The sequence below is a fragment of the Micropterus salmoides genome, unplaced genomic scaffold (assembly GCF_014851395.1).
Source record: "Micropterus salmoides isolate LMB-PRFRI ecotype aquatic unplaced genomic scaffold, ASM1485139v1 Ms_hic_scaffold_19, whole genome shotgun sequence".
In the NCBI taxonomy this organism is placed as follows: Eukaryota; Metazoa; Chordata; class Actinopteri; order Centrarchiformes; family Centrarchidae; genus Micropterus; species Micropterus salmoides.
The window spans coordinates 20843286-20864419 of NW_024041039.1; the positions used below are offsets into that span (position 1 = coordinate 20843286).

The 21134-nt window shown below is 42.8% G+C and overlaps 1 protein-coding gene across 2 annotated transcripts; it reads left to right on the forward strand.

Moving 5' to 3' along the window:
* The first annotated feature begins 3143 nt into the window (after positions 1-3143).
* On the forward strand, positions 3144-21106 carry LOC119910726 (serine/threonine-protein kinase PAK 4). Of its 2 annotated transcripts, XM_038729513.1 has the most exons (9): positions 3144-3648; positions 11997-12244; positions 13663-14325; positions 14820-15353; positions 16995-17128; positions 18273-18399; positions 18485-18610; positions 18731-18865; positions 19586-19753. In XM_038729513.1, exons 2-9 carry the CDS (start codon positions 12041-12043, stop codon positions 19751-19753), a joined length of 2091 nt encoding a protein of 696 aa, XP_038585441.1. In that variant the 5' UTR covers positions 3144-3648; positions 11997-12040. The 2 variants fall into 2 exon arrangements, with proteins under 2 accessions (XP_038585441.1, XP_038585442.1); XM_038729514.1 differs by lacking the exon at positions 3144-3648 and having other exon boundaries at positions 12041-12244; positions 19586-21106.
* Positions 21107-21134: the final 28 nt, after the last annotated feature.

A 21134-nucleotide genomic window follows, 5' to 3' on the forward strand; every position in this document is an offset into this window, starting at 1 on the left:
ACTAGTGGGCAAGGGTTAAAACAGAAACAATGTGCATTTAAATAGTCATAAATGCCATCATTATTGCTACTTATTCTAATGCAGTGACTTTATTTAACTCCCTCACACAGGTATACTTGTGCTTTTTAAGGAATCCAGGCACGAGATCCTTATGAGCAGATCATGCATTCAGCTGGCCAAATGTTAATCATTGTCCAGGAGAGGCTACCTAGAAGCCTGCTGACTAAAGTGGTAGGAGTAAACCTAATCTACTGTGATGATGGGATGTACTTCACACACAGGCAGCTTTGCAGGGCAGACTTTGATGAATGGCTGGAAGATAGGTGGTTTGCTCATTAGCAAGTGAAATCCACCCTTTGCGGTTGTGGGCAGACCTCGGTTATCCCCAGGAGGTCACCACCCTGATGTACTGTGGCACAGAGTGTTGCTGCTTTTACATGCACATGGAGCACTGTAGGAACAGACTTTAATCTCATATTGGAAATATGACACTGCCAGCAAAGATCCTCTCAACTGGTGAGTTCCCAAACTGTCTACTTTAAATTTTGGCTTAGCACTGAGAGCAGCTGAAATTCAGTGACAAATGATAGGCAACATGATGCACTCCCATCATAATAACACGGCATAACCATATCATAATGCATCATCTATGGCTTGCTATTTGGCAGGACTTATTAAAAGCTCATTCCATGGAAGCAAGCAGCCAGTGACTCCGATAGCGCCTCAGACAGAAAATCCATAGCTCTCTCTTACTGCAGTGGACAGATGGTACAAGCAAGCCACCTTTCCTTAATGCGCTTTGGACAGACCCTCAGAGAAGAGCTTTTGTCCAGCACTGTTACTGTAATAGACAAGAACACTCTGTGTGGGCTGCCATCAGAGCTCTTAACCTATTTGTACGGTTACGTTTTTTTTTTTAGATGCAGCAGTTCACAGAAAGTTCTCTACCCGAGCCTCTACAGTACCTCACTTACAGGTCAGTAGGCATTTTGCATCAAGGTGAGCAGCACTTGGCTAACCAGGCATGGAGAAGGAAGAGTGTAGCTGCAAACATGAGACCAGTTTCTTTAAAAAGCCCATTTCTGCCAGGAAAAGAACAAAAGATAGAAATTTAGGCATGATGAAAAAAAATTTACTTATAGTAGTTGTGACTTACTATCCCATAATTTTGATTTACTTTTTTATCATTTTGAATTACTGTCCCATAGTTTTGACTTACTTCATTATTCATTTATACTCAATAAATCAACATTGTATTGAAATAATGACTTACTATCTCATAATTTTGACTTAGTAAGTCAGTATTTTGACTTTGTATCTTGTAGTTTACAATTCTGACTTCCTAAATCGTAATTGTGACTTTTTAATCTCATAATTGTGATTTACGGTACCTGGTGTGAATTTGTTTTTATTAGGACTAACTTGTAATTTATTTTTTATTTTCTGTCCAGAAATGCTTTTCAATATACAGTATGAATGACAGAGCTTTAATTTCTACTGTAGTAGCCTCACTCTTACCGAATTTAAATGGATTTATAGGTCATCTGGAAATGTCAATGGCATTTCCAGATGACCTATAATTTCTTTTGGCACGAAATTACATTTGCTTTAGCTGTATAGGCTGAACCTGGATAACCCCTGGTGTAATCCTTACAGATTCATCCTAAACAATAGAATGAATTAAAATGCAAACAATTAAGGCAGTATCACTTATAGGCTTTCATTGTAATGACAGTGGTTTAAGACTACTCTTGTTCCTGTAAGCCCTTTTTTACATTACAGGCTATTTTCCCACTGTTTACCCAAATGGGGGGTCAATGTTTTCAGGAGATGCTTTAGCAAGGTCATTAAGTCTGACAGTGAAGCTGACAAATTAATTTGAATAAACCCTTATAGTCCCTGTTAATCTAACAGAAATCTTATATACCATAATGATGTAAAAACATAGACAATATACAACATATATATAACATTTGACCCTTCCTGTTTCTCTTCATATCGGCCAAGCGGGTACACTAATAATTACAGCAGATATCCTGAGCAAGCTGAGCTGTTTTTTGTGGTAACCACAATTCTTTTGCACATAAAAAAACGTTACATTACAAGAGCGTTTTTATTGCTGTTCGCAGCTCTGAACTAAAAGAAATCAGGAAAATATGTCAACCGAGGCAGTAAAATATAGCAATGCCAATAAATAGCTGTGACAATAATGCTGACAAGTAAGAGTGAAATAGAGGGAGGGGTCGTGTCTGCCAAACCCCCAACAGGCAAAATCTGTCATTGTTATGCAGATTGGTTCAGTGGAGCCTTTTTCACTTGAGTTTATTTGATGTGTAAGGAGGAACATCATTATTTAAGCCTGTTGTAGAGCCTTTGCATGCGTCTCTCATATCAAAACACCATGTTTTACACATAGGCCCTGGATCTGGCTCACACTACAAGCAATTTCTGCATGACTTGACCCTAATACATTTCCCTGCTTTGTGTCTGGTCTTTGCTGCTGTATAAATTATTCAGGAAATGATTGTGGTAAAAAGAAAGGGGAACCTTTCAGTCAAATAATGAGGATGCTGGACTGGGGCAACATTGTAACTTCAGTTTCTTATGCCTTCATCCACAAAGATTTCTGGGTCACAATGGACTCAAAAGAGATTGTGAGGATGAGGATTTCACCCTCTACAGAAATAGCTCCACAATATGCCCCCCCCCCCTATTTTTTTTTGTTTTTTGTTTTTTTTACACTCAGTGATACTACAACCCCTCCCGTCATCTGCCATTACTGACCCTGTCATTCAGTGGATAATACAATAGACTGAACAGCAGCACACTGGGCGAATGCAGCACCCTCATGTCACCCACATTATGTGTAAAGGAGACAGAGGGGGAGATGGAGGTGGATGAAAGGTATCCCAGGTGATGAGGTGTAGCGGAGCTCTCCTCTCCTTACAGTCACTGGAAACCGGCTTTAAAACACACACACACACACATACACACACTGCTATCAGTTCTTTTGCAGCCCAATGAGGGAGTGGGAGGAGGCAGAGAAGGAGGGAAGTGATAAAGAGAGAGAGAGAGAAAGAGAGGGAGGGAAAGGGAGGTGGGAGGGTGTGTGTGTGTGTGTGTGTGTGTGTGTGTGTGTGTGAGAGAGAGAGAGACAGCGAGCCAGAGAAGGAGAAGGAGAGGGGGGGATGGAAGGAGCTGTATGGGGCCGTGATATTCTCTCCTCCTGGATGCTGCCTTTCCTCTTCATGGCTTTGTCCCTCTTTTGTACGGTCACCCTGTTTCCCCAGGAGCAGGCACCGTTACGCGGACCAGCACTCAGCCACGGAGCCGGGGATGAATCAGCCCCGACAAAGAGCCTTTGAGATGGCAGTGTGTGCTTCTGCCTGGAGGGAGGAACGCATCAGGCTTTCCCAGGCAAGCGGCAGCCTGCAGTGTGCGCTTGCTTAGGAGCTAACCCTCCTCGCCGTTGTGTGCATGAGAGAGAGAGAGAGAGAGAGAGAGAGAGAGAGAGAGAGAGCGTATAAGTCCATGAGTGAGTGTATGTGTGTGTAAATGTGAGTGAGAGGTGTATAATAGTGTGTGTGTGTGTGTGCGCACACACTCTGGCTTCCAATCCTTCCTCTCTCCTCTTCACTACAAGGCAAGGTAAGAGGGATGACAGATTTTCTTTCCCCTCCCCTCTTCTAACAATGATTTATCCCACCAGAGCCCCATTTCCTCTCTGTGGGGGGGTGGAGGGGGTATGCCGTCGGTAGGCTTCAACCGTGGTGGAGGGAGAGAAGTGGCTGTGAGCAGAATGCAGTGCAGCCAGGTGCTGATGTGAAGGACAAAAAGGGAAGACGGAGAGGGTTACTGGATGTATTTTGTGATGGACTGCATCTCAAAAGAGGAGCCTTCACCTTCTGCTCTACCCTCTTCCTCTAATTCCCCACATCCCCTTTCTTTCTGTGTCTCTGTTGCTTCTGTCTTTAGCCTGTATTTCAAGGAAAAGGGTGCAACAATCGCTTACATGTTGCCTATCTCAGGACGGATCACACTACTTGACAAATACAGACTGTGCCATTGCTATGGGCACTGTGAACAGAAGCTTCCTGTTTTTACTGTTGTGTGTTCTAGTGTTGGTGTGTAGGCTGAGTTCTTAGGTTATCTTTCTGGTCCCACCACTGCATGTGGATTTAAGCTGCTTCTGTGTATATACACACTTCAGTAGATGGAGGCTGTGGAAAAACAGCCACAGGATAGGAGACTGACATGTGACATATTTGAGTAACAGCATTTACTTCTACATCTGTAAATGTAACCATGAGAAAACCTGTTGTACTAGAGCTTGCATAAACGTGGGAGGCAATGTTTGAACCGTGCTCTGTTTGAATCTGCTCCGCATTATTGAAAAGAGGTTTGTAAAGTCTCTCTATTAGATGCTAAATCCCCAGTGAAAATCAATCCGAGGCTAAGGTGTTTAAAAGAAGTGTATAGATTTTAGTTTTAGTCCAATGCTTTAGCATCGCCATTGCACTCATTCTTATTGACAGAATCACAACACAGACTGGTGGCTGCACCTGATGTTATCCAGACATATACTGTAAGTGATCAGCACAAAGGGTTTAGATCAGATAGTCAGGAAGATTTTCATTGAATCTGCATTCTCTTTATTAGGGTTTTTAATCATGCATTTCATGAGTCTGATGATGATGTAACATAGTCTCTCCAATTGTCACACTACCATGTGTTTGTGTCTCAGGTTACTCATTGATATTCAAGGAGGGAGGAGGAGGAGGGAAAGGGTAGAGGAGGTGACAGAGAAGGTCTCTTTGGTGCATGCACACACACTAATAGACATACACACATACACACACACACACACAGCTTGACATCTGCTTCACCGAGGATGATGTGAACACTCTGGCGTCTTCTGAAGTTGCTAGTTTTTTGGAGGGCGTCTCATGTCGCCCATCTTGTTTTCACACTCTTACAAACTCATAGTACAAAGCAAACTGGCAGCACAGACTAAACAGCACGAGTAATGGGACACTGACAGGACAGGAAGTGATAGGGACCTCTCACACACACACATACACATGAACATAACAAGCAGGTGTAGGCGGTAAATCATTGTCATGTGCACTGCTGTGTTCATGATTGTTTTCAGGAATGCTAGTGTCATGTTCATGTCAGCCAAAGGAGGGGACAGCGTGCATTACCAGCTTAGCGTCGCCACTGGCCCTGAGACGTCAAGCACTAAGGATTAAAACAGGCTCTGAGTCCAAATTGGGACAGCGTGCCATGATTTCCCTCTCTGGGCTGAAACAGCACCCGTGCTGGGTGACAGAGGATGGCAGCAGAGTCAGTGCAGATTGATACCACAAAGGATCTGAGGTTAAAAATGGTCGGTGCTTTGTCCCTGGGAGAGACACGCTGAGGCCTGAGCTAAAAAATATAAATCAAAGCTTTCATAAGCACATGCGCGTACAGTAAAGCTTGCACCGAGGCCCGGTGCATCAATAAATTAGACCCAAGAGAGAAGAGTTGGGCTCGTACTATTGGTCCATGCTGGTCATATGTCTCTATCAGCACAGCATCAAATTGTTCAAAGCACTTGTAAAAGCCAAGAGGATCTTTAATTAAGCAGAGTGTTGGTCAGTGCTGCGTTCTAGCCCTTAACATTTACATTTATTCATTTAGCTGACGCTTTTATCCAAAGCTACTTACAATTGCTAGATATGTCAGAGGTCGCATGCCTATGGAGCAACTAGGCCACCCCTACATATTGTTATATTGTATGGAGGTGCATACTTCCTGAGTGTGTTTTTCTAGTGATGTGTCAGCATCAGTAGAACATCCCATAAAACCCCCAGGACACTAGAAGTGTTGCTTTTACAATGTCATTATGTTAAGGTATTTGGAGTAGATAGAGATCGTAGGTTTTACTGCACATTTATGTCCACACTCCTCGCCGCAGGGAAAGATCAAACTTGTTTTCTTGTCGGGAACTTCAGAACAAAGAGGGCTGCTGTCGACAACGCTATGCCCCTATTCCAGGGGACGGACACTTTAAATGTATGTCTATCTATTCAGCATCTTTATTCTTTTCATTTCTCTCCTCTCGCTTTCTTCCCTTTCATCTTCTCCATCTCTTTTTCTGTCACTACAATTGAGTGTCCAGACTCTCCTTTCCTCCCCCACTCTTTCTCCTCCCATGTCGACCTCTCATTTCTTGTTTCCTTCTGTCAATATTAACACAGGAGTGATGTGCTCTCCTGCGCAGATGTCTGCCCTTGAAGAACTGACAGCCCACATTGTTGGGCATGGACATCACATTTTACTATTCCCTTCCAATCCTGAGGCCTTTTCTTACTCATTCAGCGCATGAGAAAATTACTTCCTCAGAATTGCAGTGCTTGGTGACTTTGAACCATTTCTGACTTGAACTACTTCATACAGAGGTTTGAGTGAAAACCTACACATGACGCATCGTTGCAAGTTATGTGACATTTGAAATACCCCAAGATATGTCAACATCAATGAACTCTCTGTTTGAATATGAGTCATCCCCTATTTTACAACTAAAAAGTAAATGCACAATATTGATATGATTGAGTATTTCACTGATTATTATTTGCCTCTGACACTTTTACGCACCTTTACTTGCTTTTGTACTTTGCTTTTCATAAACTGTATACTGAAACTAGTCCATAACATTCACTTCACATGCCCTTGGGTATGCTCTACATTGTGTCCTTACCCTTCCTGAATGGAGCTTTTATTAGAGATACCAATACATAGAGGACTGAGAACATTGTTGTTTGACCACATTAGAAACAGCTGGCACAAATCTTCACCTGTACTACCTCCATAGTAGCATCTTCAGTTTCATCCGTATCCTATATTTTTGATAAAGTACTTTTACATGATAAATTTTTCATACAAGACTAGAGTCTAAAGCCATGTTAGTGAAGCGGTTCTTAGGCACAGCAGTGCTTTGAGCTCAGTGATAACATCAGCATGCTAACATGCTCACATGCTGATGCTAAGCAGGCATTATGTTTACTATGATCATCATCTTAGTTTTGCATGTTAGCATGCTTGAATTTGCTAATTAGCAGAAAAGTGGGGCTGAGGCTAATGGAATTAACATTATTCGTGCATGTATTTAGTCATAAACCAAAGTTTAGGACAAATTTGGCTCTCATGGTTGCGCTAGATGAAAAGTCAGCGAATCAAATTTCAAGGCAAACCACAACCACAACCGGCATTGTCGTCCCTAGCAGCTAGCAGGGCTAGATGGCAGTAGATGTGTGCGAATCTCCAGCATTCCTTTTATTCCAAGCGCTTTGTCGTGCATGATGTATCAGGCCACTAGCATGAAATATGCATGGCAGCAACGTGTTACTCTGTGTCACTGAATGCAGCTTATTACATCACTTGTCATCTCTTATTGACTATCCTTCCATGTCTGCAGAGGTGACTTCAAAGAGAAAGCAGACATCAACTTAAATCATAAACACTGCTATTGCACTGTCCGGTCACGTCCAGCGCTTATGTACCTTTTTTCATGCCCTCAGATGGTGTGTGTATGTGCATGTGTTTCACAAAGCACAAGGAATAGATGACCAACCAATAACCCCCCCCCCCCCTTTTGAAAGGCAGTCCCATTACACTCAAAGGGCAGAACGGTCATCATAATGAAGCTGATAGAAGAGCAATCTCTAAACCCCCCACACTGCAGTGCCGAGTCCAAAAAACAGCAGTTAAGACCTTGATGGTATCTATGCCACTGTGAAATAGATGTAGCCCCCTGTAATTCTGTATAGCTGGATTATGCTTCTACATGCATTGACAAACACAAAAAGAGGATTACCTCATCTTCATCGTCTCCCACTCTCACCTCACTATTTGACATGAATCCTGTACCAAATAAACACGCGTCTGGTGCTGAGGGGGGGGGGGGCATGATGTGTCCTAAAATTAGATCAGTGAAGGACTGAACACCATACTAATCCCGCCATCACAGTCACCTGCACACTCACTACATTCCTGCATGCATGCCAATAAAAAAGATAGAAACTGAAATCAGGGCAAATAGGGAAAAAAATCATTCAACAGAGCTCGGAGCAAATCCAATATCTCTCTTATCTCTCGATCCCTTCCCACACATCTACAACTCCTGTTTTGGGTGATTTGAACATGAGAGGAATGCGAGCATGCCCTCTCCTCTTCTGTCATGTTTTCTGTGGGAAACATATGGTTTGCCTGGTTCTTTTTCTGCATAGCATGAGAGGCTCGGCCGCTCTGCCAGGTGGAGAAGCTCTGTTCAGTTGCGGGGTAAGGCTGTGATTGGATCTTCATTTGAGCCTAGAATAGGTATTGCTGTGATTAAGCTGTGATTCTCCAGCGAAAATGTGATCTCTTTGCATGTTTTACACAACTTGGACGCTCCAACATCTTTTTTTTTCAAGGTTTGTGTTTATTTAGACTTCACAAGTAGACTAGCTACAAACAGCTTTATGCTCATATGATTTCCTGTGAGTGAGCTTTTATTTCTCAGTGACGTGATTTGTGGATTGCCAGGTCAAGCATTTGGATCTATTTAATTTTCTGCTCCTGCACACAGTAGTAGAGATGGAAATTCCTAATGTAGCACAATTTCGGAGTGATCTCATCTCCCTTTGGCTCTTCATATCCCTGACAGCAGCTGGCTTAGTTTTGCCTCAGCACTTTGATAGATTCAAGACAAGCCACTGAGGCATAGGGTCAAATCCCTGCAGTTTAGAGGGATGTGACCAGAAAGCGTTATTATGCACTTTGCAAGTTCATCTCTGTGCATACGTATTATACTAGTGACTTAGAAATCAATAGCATATTGTTATCAAGACAGTCATAAACTTGGCAGAGTCAAAGAGGTCAATAAAAGGCCAGTTGCATGTGATTAAAGCTTGTAAATCAATAATTGCATCAACTTTTCAATACATTTTGGCTGGACATGAATAAAGAAAGTGTGTGTATGTTTCTACTTGCCTCTAATATCACAGTGGTTAGTTTGTATTTCCAGAGTCTTCAGAGGAGAACAGTGGTCGAGAATGAATAATGAATGCTGTGATGTGCTCTGTTCTCTGCTGCTTTGAACTAATGAAGCTTGATAAAGTACCATACAAAGCAGCCGTCCTATTTGTGCTGGTATCACCCTATTATTGCTGGCAGTGAAGGACTGTAGCAGTTTGCATTTGACTCATGAGTAAATATTGATTGATCTGCTTGTAAAAGGATACATGAGCGCTATGTGTAAATATTTATTCAGGCAATGCCAACATCTGCACGTTAACAGTTATCTAAGCAGATAGTCTCTTGCGCAGTGGAAAAAGAAGAAAAAAATCAGAGATCATAATCTTCTGTCTTGCAGCTTGTTTTCTCAGTCGTTCGTTATTCAAAAAACAGCCACAATTGGTGGTTAAAAGCCTTTCTGTGTCTGTGAGAAGGAATCTGGGTCCCTGTATCTCTAAAACATCCAGGTCTGAATATAATCTTGGCCCCAACTCCTCTCTCCCCACCCCCTGAGAGCCCTCAAAACATAATGTCCCTGTCAGATGGAATTAAAGTCCTTCCCAGCACCACGTTATGTACATAGGGAGAGCACAGAGTGATGCGCTTATGCAACACTTAGCATATTAGCCTTGTGATTGAATCATCCTTGGAGGGTGACATGCCCCCACCTTGTCCTAACTCCGCCTTCCTTCCTGTAATGAGGATGATTTAGGCAGCTGATGTGACCAGTTGGCCTGACCTCCTTTTACCCTCTGGTGATGCTGCGGGCCGAGTGGTGTGTGGTAGTCACCGATACAGCTCATAACAGGCATCGCTGATGCCGTTTAGAGCCGTGCTGGTCTGAGGGCGGAGGTGGAGAGAGGAGAGGCTGCCAGCGTGATCGCCTGCTGAGCTGCAGATAACTGCAAAACTAATTTCCTCAACTCCCACCATTTCACAGTGCATGATGGGAGATTGTATCTGATAGTATAGGGGCACCATATAAGCCTCTGCATTGGCCACGTCCATCAGGGCCTCTAAGTGCTTCATTCTGCTAAAATAAACAAGACTTCTACAATCATGCTAGCGTCTCTGCGAGGCTGTACTTGGTATTTTAAACTTAATGGTCACATCAGCAAGATAACATGCTCACAAAGATAATGCTAGCATATTCATGTTAAGTAGGTATAATGTGTAACATGTTCACCATCTCAGTGGATACAAGTTAAAGAACAGACAAAGCAATAACATACAGAGGTAAAATATGACCGCAGCTACTTGATGCACCTCTTGGTAAGGCATATCTGAAATGTCCTCTGCATTTGCTCATTTTGACATTGAAAATTGAATAAAAGGAATAATCTCATTGATTTGAGTATGCAAATTCTGCACACCATCTCTCTATTTTGTCTTTAGTTGAGTGCAATGTTTTTTTCCTACTTCACTAATTAGCAGTAAATGCAAAGTAAAGTTGAGGCTGACGGCAATGTCAATAGTTTTGCAGGTATATGGCCACAAACCAAAACAAACAAACAAACTGGACAAATTAAAATGTGACCTGATGATGGCGTTAGATAAAGGCTTATAGGATCGAAATTATAACAATTCATCCTCTGGGGATCATGACTGTCTGCACCAGATTTCATTGGTGGTCATTGTTGCGGTACTTCACTCAAAAAACTGGTGCTGGTAGCAATAGAGGAAAATGCAGAGGATCATCATTAAAATATATCCTTTAACGACCATGAACATTTGTAGCATATATCACGGTAATCCATCTAATAACTTTCAAGATATTTAAGTTTGGACCAAAGTGATGAGTCCACTAACAAACTGACCAACATTGCAATCCCTTGCTGCTGGCACGCCTGAAAAAGCAAAACTGTGCTCACAGCCATAGCCCTATTTGCTCAATGGGTGACTTTATAGAGGCAGTAAATGTATGCCATTCTCCAACATTCCTTATTGCAAGTGCTTTGTCGCGCATGATGTATCAGACCACTAGCATGAAATATGCATTGCAGCAATATGTTATTCCACGTCACTGAATGCAGCTCATTACATCATGCATCAACATCTTGTTGTCTCCCCTCACGTCTTGTGGTGGAAAGATCGACAGACTGACCAACAAACCTGCATTGCCATCCCAAGAGCGATGCTGGTAACACGGCTTGCCAGAACATCCTCCATACCGTTAGCTTCATGACACAGTATTAATACTAATCATGAGACTTAAATTTGAGTGATTATCTCCCAGCACAGCTGTGCAGCTGAGGAAATGAGATGTATGAAATGTATTTAATTATTTCCCTTCACTTGAATGGAAAATAAAGCACATACAGTTAACCCAAGTTAGTGGCTCGCCAAACACAGGACCAACCATCCAAGGATTAAGTGGTTACCCTCCCTGCAATCAAGGGCACACACGCTACTAATTAGGACGGGATATAAAAGGGTAAAGGGTTTATGAAGGATAGCCTGCCATAGTATATTTGTGTTTGCATATGTGTGTGTGTGTGCATGAGCGTGTGTGTGCTTGTCCTGCTAATGCACTGAAAGCCTGTGGGCGCTGGCCAGCCTGGCCGCGTGCTCATCAGTAAAATGGCACAGAGAATGAATAAGCCTTAATTGACCAGATATCCTTCATTACACATGTGCTTACAAATCCATCCACTCTCCTTGGAGCCATTCTCAGAGGCACAAGCTCATGACAGCCAGCAAAGCATGGGACATACACATCCCAGACATGGAACAGCTTTTAGATAAGTCATTTGAAATTTTTTCTCCGTCCCTGTTGTCAGTATTTATTTGAATACACCTGGTCAAACTGTAGATAGTAAAGAAGAGTGGTCCGTCAGTGGCAACATTTTTTTTGATTACTTTTTCAAAAGTCAAGATTACAGTAACTTGGACATGTGCTGTGTCTGTGTAATGTGGAGTGCAGTTTATTAAAAGATGAATATTTTTCTCTGCAGGGACATTTTGAAGCGGGCAGGCTGTTGCCCTCGTGGACCTGAGGATGTTTCGCAAGAAGAAAAAGAAGAGGCCTGAGATATCAGCGCCCAAGAACTTTGAACATCGTGTCCACACCTCATTTGATGCCAAGCACGGCTGCTTTGTGGGCCTGCCGACCCAATGGCAAAGTCTGATAGAGAACCTGCGCAGGCCCAAACCCATGGTAGACCCTTCCAGGATCACAGAGGTGGAACTGAGGCCAAAGAAGGTACACCACACCTTCTGTTCAACTCGTCATTGATCTTCTGACCTTACCTTAAACTGATCAATAATAACTGGCACACCATTCAACTAGGCTGTCATTAATCTCTCACGATAATTTGCCATTCTAAAATATCTTTTTAATCAATGAGAGACTCATGCATAAAGATATGTTGCTGGTTGTATTGATGCAGAGTCCTTCAGTGCTGCAGAGGGATCCTGCTGTCTCAGAAAATGCCATAATCCTCTGATGACAACGTGGAAGGAAGGCCGGCTCTCCTCCCTATCTTTTTGCTTTCTTATCTATCGTGGGGCTGAGCTAATGACCCTGCTGTGCACACTGACTGTACAATGTTGAATGCTCAGAGGGGCCACAAGATTTATTACTCCATGCAGGCAATTAATAACAGCCCATGGTGCCTTCTCACAGATGTCAAGCAGAAGGGATAAAAAGTGCAGGTACAGCAAAGGAAATGCCAGTGAATGATAAAGGCTGCAAATCTAAAGATTTCTATGCTTCACGGAGCATACTGTCGATGCTGTTTGTGCCCCCCCAGAAAAAAATGGTTAAAACACCAACATTTCATCAATGCCCTGATGTGATTAGTGCTGATCAATATCAGAACCGTCATGTCAGCATTTAGGTCAGATTTATGGTTTTAATAGCATCATCAAGATGAGTGTGAAGAACAAGAACCACATACTGCAAAAATACTAAACATATAGGTGAAAATAAAGTACATTTTAGATTGTTGCTCTCACTGAAAAGATGATGTGATGCGACATCTGAATTTTTTCTTCTAGAATAGGATTTCTCACCAAGGCCATTATCACCTGCCATTCCCTCCTCTGAGAGGTGCTACTGTAGGTGAGATGTCATCTGACCTCTACCCCCAGTGCAGATGTAATGGCACAGACCTAGAGAAACAGGAGAGGCTGTTGACTGGCTGTGAACTGAACATGACTCTACCCCGAGAGTGACTAATGAGCCCCCATGCACTCTTTCTTACAGTTGCAACAGTAACACTAATCTGGCAAAAGAACTTAAGTTTGTCTGATCATTTTCTGTCAGCTGTCAAGTATAGGCCAATTGCATGCCTGCTAACTATGCATACCATGTGGTCATAGGAACAGTTCTCTGTAATATCTGAACTGTGTAATGTAAGAACAATTGTAGAGGCTCTGTCTTTTTATCGTGTCTCTTGAAACATTTGTCAGTGTATCGTCAGAATTATCCACTGGGAAAATAATTTATGTCACTGTCTTTGAAGAATGAGATGTCCTTTACAGATTCTCAAGTCTAAGTTTAACTTGCCTCTGAGCAATGATTTTGTCACCCTCACTATTCCTTCCAGTCTGAAATCTTTCTATAATGTGATCATGGCATGCACAATGTGATAAAGATAAACGCCTCTCTTCTTTCAGACCATTGTGCGAGGGAGCATGATCGGTCACGGAGACTACATCGCAGCCATGATCAATGATATGAGCCGTCTGTCTGTGACCAGTTCCAACTCTTTGAGGAAGAGCAGTCCCTCAGCCAGGAAGAGGGCACAGTCTCTGGGAAGGCTGGGGGAAGTGAATGAGGGAGACCCTTACCAGTATGAGGGCCTGACCCAAGATGATGAAGACGACGAGGATGCGGTTCAAGACCAGTGGAGGGACAAGGCCAGGAACATCCACAGTGAGACCAACACCCCATACTTGGGCATGAAGAAGAGCATCACTCTGCAGCCCAATGGGATCTTGCCAAAGGCCAAGTCCACCTATGAAGTCAGCGTCAGTTCCTTGGAGGGACCCTCGCAACCAGCTCACTCTCAGAACATCCCAATGCTAAGTCACGGGGCTTATATGAGCAGTGAGGTTGGCAGCCCTCAGGAGAGAGTGATATGGAAGAGAGATTTCCAGCTGCCTAGGGGAATGCCTCCAAGCCAGAGACCTATAGCTTGTTTTTACAGCCCAGCTATGACTGTACAGCCGCCCCATGGAGATCAAGCGGCAGTCACCACGGAGCTCCGGCCCAACCTACCAATGTACATGCACCCACAGAACAGCCCCGGGAGGCCGTTCTCCTCCTATGACCTGAAAGTAAGCCTGACATTACAGCAGATTTTTGCACATCTTTGTGGCCATTAAGTGCACTGTTAATACATTATTCACAGAATACACAATATATGCATATTTCTGCTAATGTTATGTACATCATAATTTAGTATTCAGCATGTTTTTGCATGTACTCTGAATCCATTAAATACAAATTTTTGTCATGAAATCTTAGGGGTTCGTTTTCATGCTTGGGTTGTCGAAACCTTAGCGAGGCATGATATTGATTACATCTAAACTTAAGGTGATTAAAATTCTGGGGCTGAGAATTTTATTTAATTTAAGAGTTAAAATATGAAATGTGGGTTTAAAGTGCCAGTGGGGTTGTAAATGTTGAGCGATGGTGTGTTTGGCAAGATCTCAGCGGGCCACTTGGGTCCATGTAGCAACATCTATACATGGGTCATATCAGGTAAAGTGGATACAGAGTAAGAGTAAACTCTCTTAAAGTTCCTCACCCTTTTTCTCTCATTGTGCAGGCAGAGTCTGTAGTGAGGTACCACTCCAGCTTCCTGCCCACTGGCAACAGCAGTCCTCTTGTGGGCGGCATCAGACCCCAGCGTACTGTGCGTTCCTCAGCTAGCTACACGCTGGGTCTGTCTCCTAACATGGGACTGAGGCCCAGTGGGCCTGACCCCTTCTTCAGACACTCTGGATGCCCCAATCCTCCCTACCCCCGGCAAGACAGCCCTTCCCAGCCTCGACCCTCCCCTACAGGCTCACTAGCCACCAGTCCTCCTGGCACATGCTCCCCTGCCTTCAGACCACCACAACATCCTTCACCCAGACCACCACCAGACCCACCCAAAGTGACCCATGAACAGTTCAAAGCGGCCCTACAGATGGTGGTAGACAAGGGTGATCCGCGGTCTTACCTGGAGAACTTTGTGAAGATTGGGGAGGGGTCGACGGGGGTGGTGTGTATCGCTACAGAGAAGCACAGTGGCAAGCAGGTAGCGGTGAAGATGATGGACTTGAGGCGGCAGCAGAGAAGAGAGTTGCTCTTTAACGAGGTACAGTATCCAGCTAAGTGATTCCCACAAACAAACACAAGACAAATCACAAACACACAATGGATTCAAGGTTACAGCTACAAATTTATTGCTTGCTATTCTTTGTGGTCTAGCATTTAAAGATGGAAAGATAGAATGGAAAACTGTATTTACCTTATCATAGTAAAAAGAGTTCAGTCCATGAAACTGACATACCGTGAGCATCAGTCACCACTGTTTCCTCCTTCGTATGTAAATCTCGCTCATGCACAAGACCCTGGAAAAACGGGCGAATGCCAACAAGTGCTAGATGTGACGTAACATCTGGCATCATTAATATTCACTCCCCCAACATTTACATAAACCAGCCCACGTTCTAGAGAAGCGGTCATACGAGTTCATGGACCTAGAGCTGAAGGTTGTTCAGTATATCTCACAGAAAGTGCTTTTATGGTTATGAAGGAATGATAAATATTTTCTGGTTTACCCTCTGAGGTCCTCTTGCTGTTCTGCCTCAACTCTGTGATTATGAAGTTTCCCGATGGACTTTACTTGTTGCTAACACTACCACTAGCTGCTGCTGATGGTTTTGGTTGTATTGTTATCATCTCACTCTGAACCAGCGGTCCAAAATTTCTGTTAGAATGTTAGAGGTGTAAACACCAACACACCCTTGGAGCACCAAGCTTCCAGTCCAGGCAGAATCAGCAATAGGACGGCTAGCTGCACAGCCAACTGAGTTGCTAGCAGCTACACTGCTGATAGCAGTAATTATCAGGTAAAGTAACAACAAACACTCTGTGAATCACCAAAAGTGGAGGCAGAGCAGCTGGAGGACATCAGAGGGAAATCCAGAAAATATTTTCTCCGTCAAATCTGATCCAGTTTCACCAAAACCAGCAAAAAAAGTTATAAAGTTGTGTTTTCGTACAGTAATTAATGACACCTAGTCTCGCATAGGAGGCCTTGATTCAGTCCAGTACAGCTAGGTCCCGTCCCACTGCTGTGCTCAGGGAAGTTGGCCAATCAGAAGCAAGTGGGCTTTCAGAGAGGGGGTCCTTAAAGAGACAGGAGCTAAAACGGAGTGTTCAGACAGAGGGTGAAAAGAGAAGCTGGAGCAATGGACGTTATGAGAAAAATAATGTGTTTTTTGAAAATTAAAGCATGCAAACATTTTCTGGTAGAAACTCTAAATACAAGGATGGACTTCAAAACAAGCATTCTACGGCACCTTTAAAGCATATTTCCAGTTTATTTCGACCTGAATGATCATGAATATGTCATTGGGAGTACTACTCAGCCTGTAAAACGGTTGTATTATGTCCTCTTTGGCTATGGAGGGAGCTTTCTAAAGTCTGAGAAATTAACCCCCGATGATGTCATCAGGGGTTAATTGGCTTAAGTGTGGGTGTTTACCAGTCAGGATTTCTAATCAAAGACACTATTGACTTGGGTATGAAGAGACTGTTTCATGCTAAAGAGTCCTTACCTCTACAGCCCCGATTTTCACCATTCTTCTTTTACAAGTCCCCTAACTTTATGAAAGTGGTTGAGTACAAAATTGCTTAAGTACCCCTTTGATATTAGAGAACCAAATGTGTGGTCACATTATTAGCAATATCTCTAAAGATTTTGGTTCTAACAGGTATGTTTTGTGTGCAGGTGGTCATCATGAGGGACTATCAGCACAGGAATGTGGTGGAGATGTTTAAATCAGCCCTGGTAGAGGAGGAGCTGTGGGTTATCATGGAGTACTTGCAGGGTGGAGCACTGACCAACATTGTGTCTGAAACCAGGTAAGAGCACCACCAAGAGATCGTCTTGACCCGTCTTAAGAAAGCTGCATTGGTGCATTCTGTTTGGTTATGATATCATCTTTAATAACTAAATCAACCACAAGGGGGTAGTGTGGTATCGACTGGTGAGTGATCAGTCTTGAGACCAGCATCACAAAAACTTACAAAGACGGTCATTCAGCACTCTCTCCCACTCCAAGCCAGCTGCTTTTCTCTGGGGAAAGTTAATAATTCAATAACATAATCAAATATGTGTATGTTTAGATGCCATGTGGAAAGTCATTTTAGTTGAAAATTAGTTTTCCTGATGCTGTCACGTTGTCTAGTAGCGCATACATCAAAAACAAGGAAAACACTATTTGTAACTATTTTGAACTGTCACTGTTTGCCATGGCATGACCTCAGGGTGAGATCACTTATAAAAATTTCTCTCAAGCCAGATGACATGTAAAATGAGCCAGATGTCACAGCTACTGTTTGTCAGACACTAAAATAATCAGTATATTGACAGAACAATCAAGAATAAGAGTCCTTGGCTTCTTCTGTTTTTCCTAGCTACAGTCTGGTGTCATATAATTTTTAGACTCATTAAAGTATCCATAAATTAAGAAGCAGAATAACTGCCTATTTTTCCCCTAATATAGTTTTAGATATGTCTTTTAAATATATTGAGAATCATGTGGGAGAATACAGCGCTTTGTTAGGTAATTGTTACTATGTGTTACATTCGTTTTCAGTTAGCTCCTGACCTTGCTTGCTGTTTTAAAATGGCTTTTTGTCTTTTGTCTCTGTCTCTTATGTTTATGTACATTGTAGAGGACTGAACATGTTTTGTGGGTCTTTCTGCTGTGTGGGAGTTGTTGTTCTGAACCTTGCACTCTTTATCATTGCCTTTAATGTTTGATGATGAATGATGAATTCTAACTTTCGCAGCTGGTGATTCGTCATACATCGTAATGGAAAAGTGTGAAATGTTAATATAAAATCTGTTTGTGTGTGTGTGTGTGTGTGTGTGTGTGTGTGTGTGTGTAAACCATGGTGTAAACATGTGTGTGTGTGTGTGTTTGTGTGTGTGTGTGTAAACCATGGTGTAAACATGTGTGCTTGTGTGTGTGTGTGTGTGTGTGTGTGTGTTATCCTGCAGGCTGAGTGAAGAGCAGATTGCCACAGTGTGTGAAGCTGTTCTGCAAGCCCTGGCCTATCTCCATTCACAGGGAGTCATTCACAGAGACATCAAGAGTGACTCTATACTACTAACATTAGACGGAAGGGTATGAGATGGTGTTGCTCTTTCTTTCTTTCTGTTTTTCTTTGTTTTGCTATCTTGATACTAAGGTATTTCTCTTGTACCCCCAGGTCAAGCTTTCAGACTTTGGCTTCTGTGCTCAGATCAGCAAGGATATCCCTAAGAGGAAGTCTCTAGTGGGGACACCCTATTGGATGGCTCCTGAGGTCATCTCCAAATCACCATATGGCACTGAGGTGAGGAGGCACACATTCAAATCCACTCACACTGAATAGCAGTGGTGATTTGTCTCGTGCAGTATGAATGCCTAAGGTGGAAGATCTGTTTCCTAATTTATCTCTGTATTGGTGCACCAGGTGGATGTTTGGTCAATGGGTATCATGGTGGTGGAGATGGTGGATGGAGAGCCCCCGTACTTCAGTGAAACCCCTGTAGCAGCGATGAAGAGACTGAGGGATGAGCTGGCTCCAACTGTACGAAATGTCAGCCAGGTACGAGAACAGACACACATACTCACATACACTCGTAACTTTCTTAAAACATGCTGTGTATAGCATTTGCAGTGACGTGGCTCTAGAGATGGTAATGTATGTGTCATGTGTCTTGAATAAATATCTCTGAATGATTATCATGACATTTGGTAAAGACAATGTTTTACTTTGTCCAATACTTTGGATTATGACTAAATACCTGCAAAAATAATGAAATTCTCATCAGTCTCAACTGTACTTTGGGTTTAGTGCTAATAAGTAAACATTAGCATGCCAATACGCCAAACTACGATTGTGAACATGGTAACTAATGCACTTGCTAAACATTATCATGATACAATAGCAGCAATATCTGATACAACCGTCACATTTTCATTGTGAGCCTGTTAGCATTTAGCTCAAAGCACCACTGTACCTAAGCACAGTCACACAGATTCGCTAGCATGGCTGTAAAATGTGACAAATTAGTACCTTGGTATTGTCAATCAAATGCCATCTTGACAGCAGTATTGCCCCTTCTAGTTCCCCAAAAATAAGACAATGTTTCTTATCAAATCCACTGCTTCTTGTTGAATAAATGTTATGTTCTTAGCAAAGTTAATAAAGACTTTCAGCTGTCTTGGTTGTAGTGTTACTGTACTTTTACAAAAATGTATCAAAATAACTACTGCAACAATTTATTGGAGTTAAAATATATTTACCCATTACTCTCTGGTCCAGATCTCCCCAGTTCTAAAAGACTTCCTGGACCGTATGCTGACTCGGGACCCTCTAGAGCGGGCCAGCGCCACTGACCTGCTGGAGCACCCCTTCCTGCTGCAGAGCGGTTCACCTCAGTGCCTGGTCCCGCTGGTGGAGCAGTACCGCAAGCGCATGTCCCGTTGCTGACCCTGTGGGGGATCCCTCTCACCAATGCCCACCTTAAATCTGTCCTGATCTGGCCTCGGACGAGGACCAGCACCGGGTTACAACTCCTCTTGCACTCAAGCCAATGGGCGATCAGCTCTAGAGAAACAGACCCAGAGAGCATGTTGCTGCCAGAGTGATGGTGGCAGGACGGCAAGTTTGGTTGAAAGACACCGCATGGTCTCGGGCATGACAGAAGCACTTTAGGAGTGAGTTAAAGGCAGCATGCAATCCCTCACCTCTCAACTCGGTTCGAATCCGAATATTGATTGGCTTCCTTTAACATTCAGTGGGATTCAACACAAGATGGTGCATATCAACTAATCGATATTCCACGTAACTATATGTAATGAACACGTGCTACTCTAAAGATCCTTTATAGTGTTTATAGTGGGCATTATTGCTAGCCGTGTAAAGCTTATAAAGCTGGTGTTAGGCTCAAACCACAGTAGCTCATTGTGACATTGTTAGGGAAGGATAAAGTTACCTCTGCACACTCACACACTCTGTTGTGGAAACTCAGTCAGTACACTCCACAAATACTGACAGTAGACTCTTTGCATGGCCAAATGGAGGCACACCTGGCCTGATGCGAATATGCTTGAATATGTACCAAACTGGGATGTGAAAGACATTTCTCTTTTATTAGCATAATAAATGGGTAGATGAAAGCCCAGCTGCTACTATTGGGCTATTGGAAAATCACCAGTACCATATTCCTCTTTTTCACATTTATTATTTATTTCCAAAAGGTATTGTGGATTGTTTGTATGATGTGAAGTTGCAAATATGGTTTCATTATTAAGTATGGACTAAGCAGAAACATGAATAATGTAAATACAAATACTGGATATTAGGTCATTACACCTGCTGCAGTAAATTATATGAGATGAATTCAAAATTTTACTTTTCTTTACTGAAATGTGAGTGTATAATTGTATGTGTGCATGTGTGTGTGTGTGTGTGTGTGTGTGTGTGTGTGTGAGCACATGGGTACATGGATGTGTGTGAGGCAACATCTCACTGTTTCCTTCTGATACAGCCCTCTTTGTACTGTGACAGACTTTTTAAAAACCACCAGATGTGTGTGTGTTGCTCCTCAACAAGATGTATATGACTGCATTTGTTTGCCTAGATAAAGCACACAGGCCTGGCATGTGATGCTGCAGGACGTCCACCTGCTCAGAAACACTTTGCACATAGTCTTTGTATTCTGACACGGATACATGTTGACATGTTTCATGTATTTCTATCTCTGTGTGGATCATTCATGGAAAAGAGAATTACACATTTTAATTTTGTATAAATCAATAAATGATGCATATTGAATCAGAATTCATCCCTCATTTTCCTCATTCACACA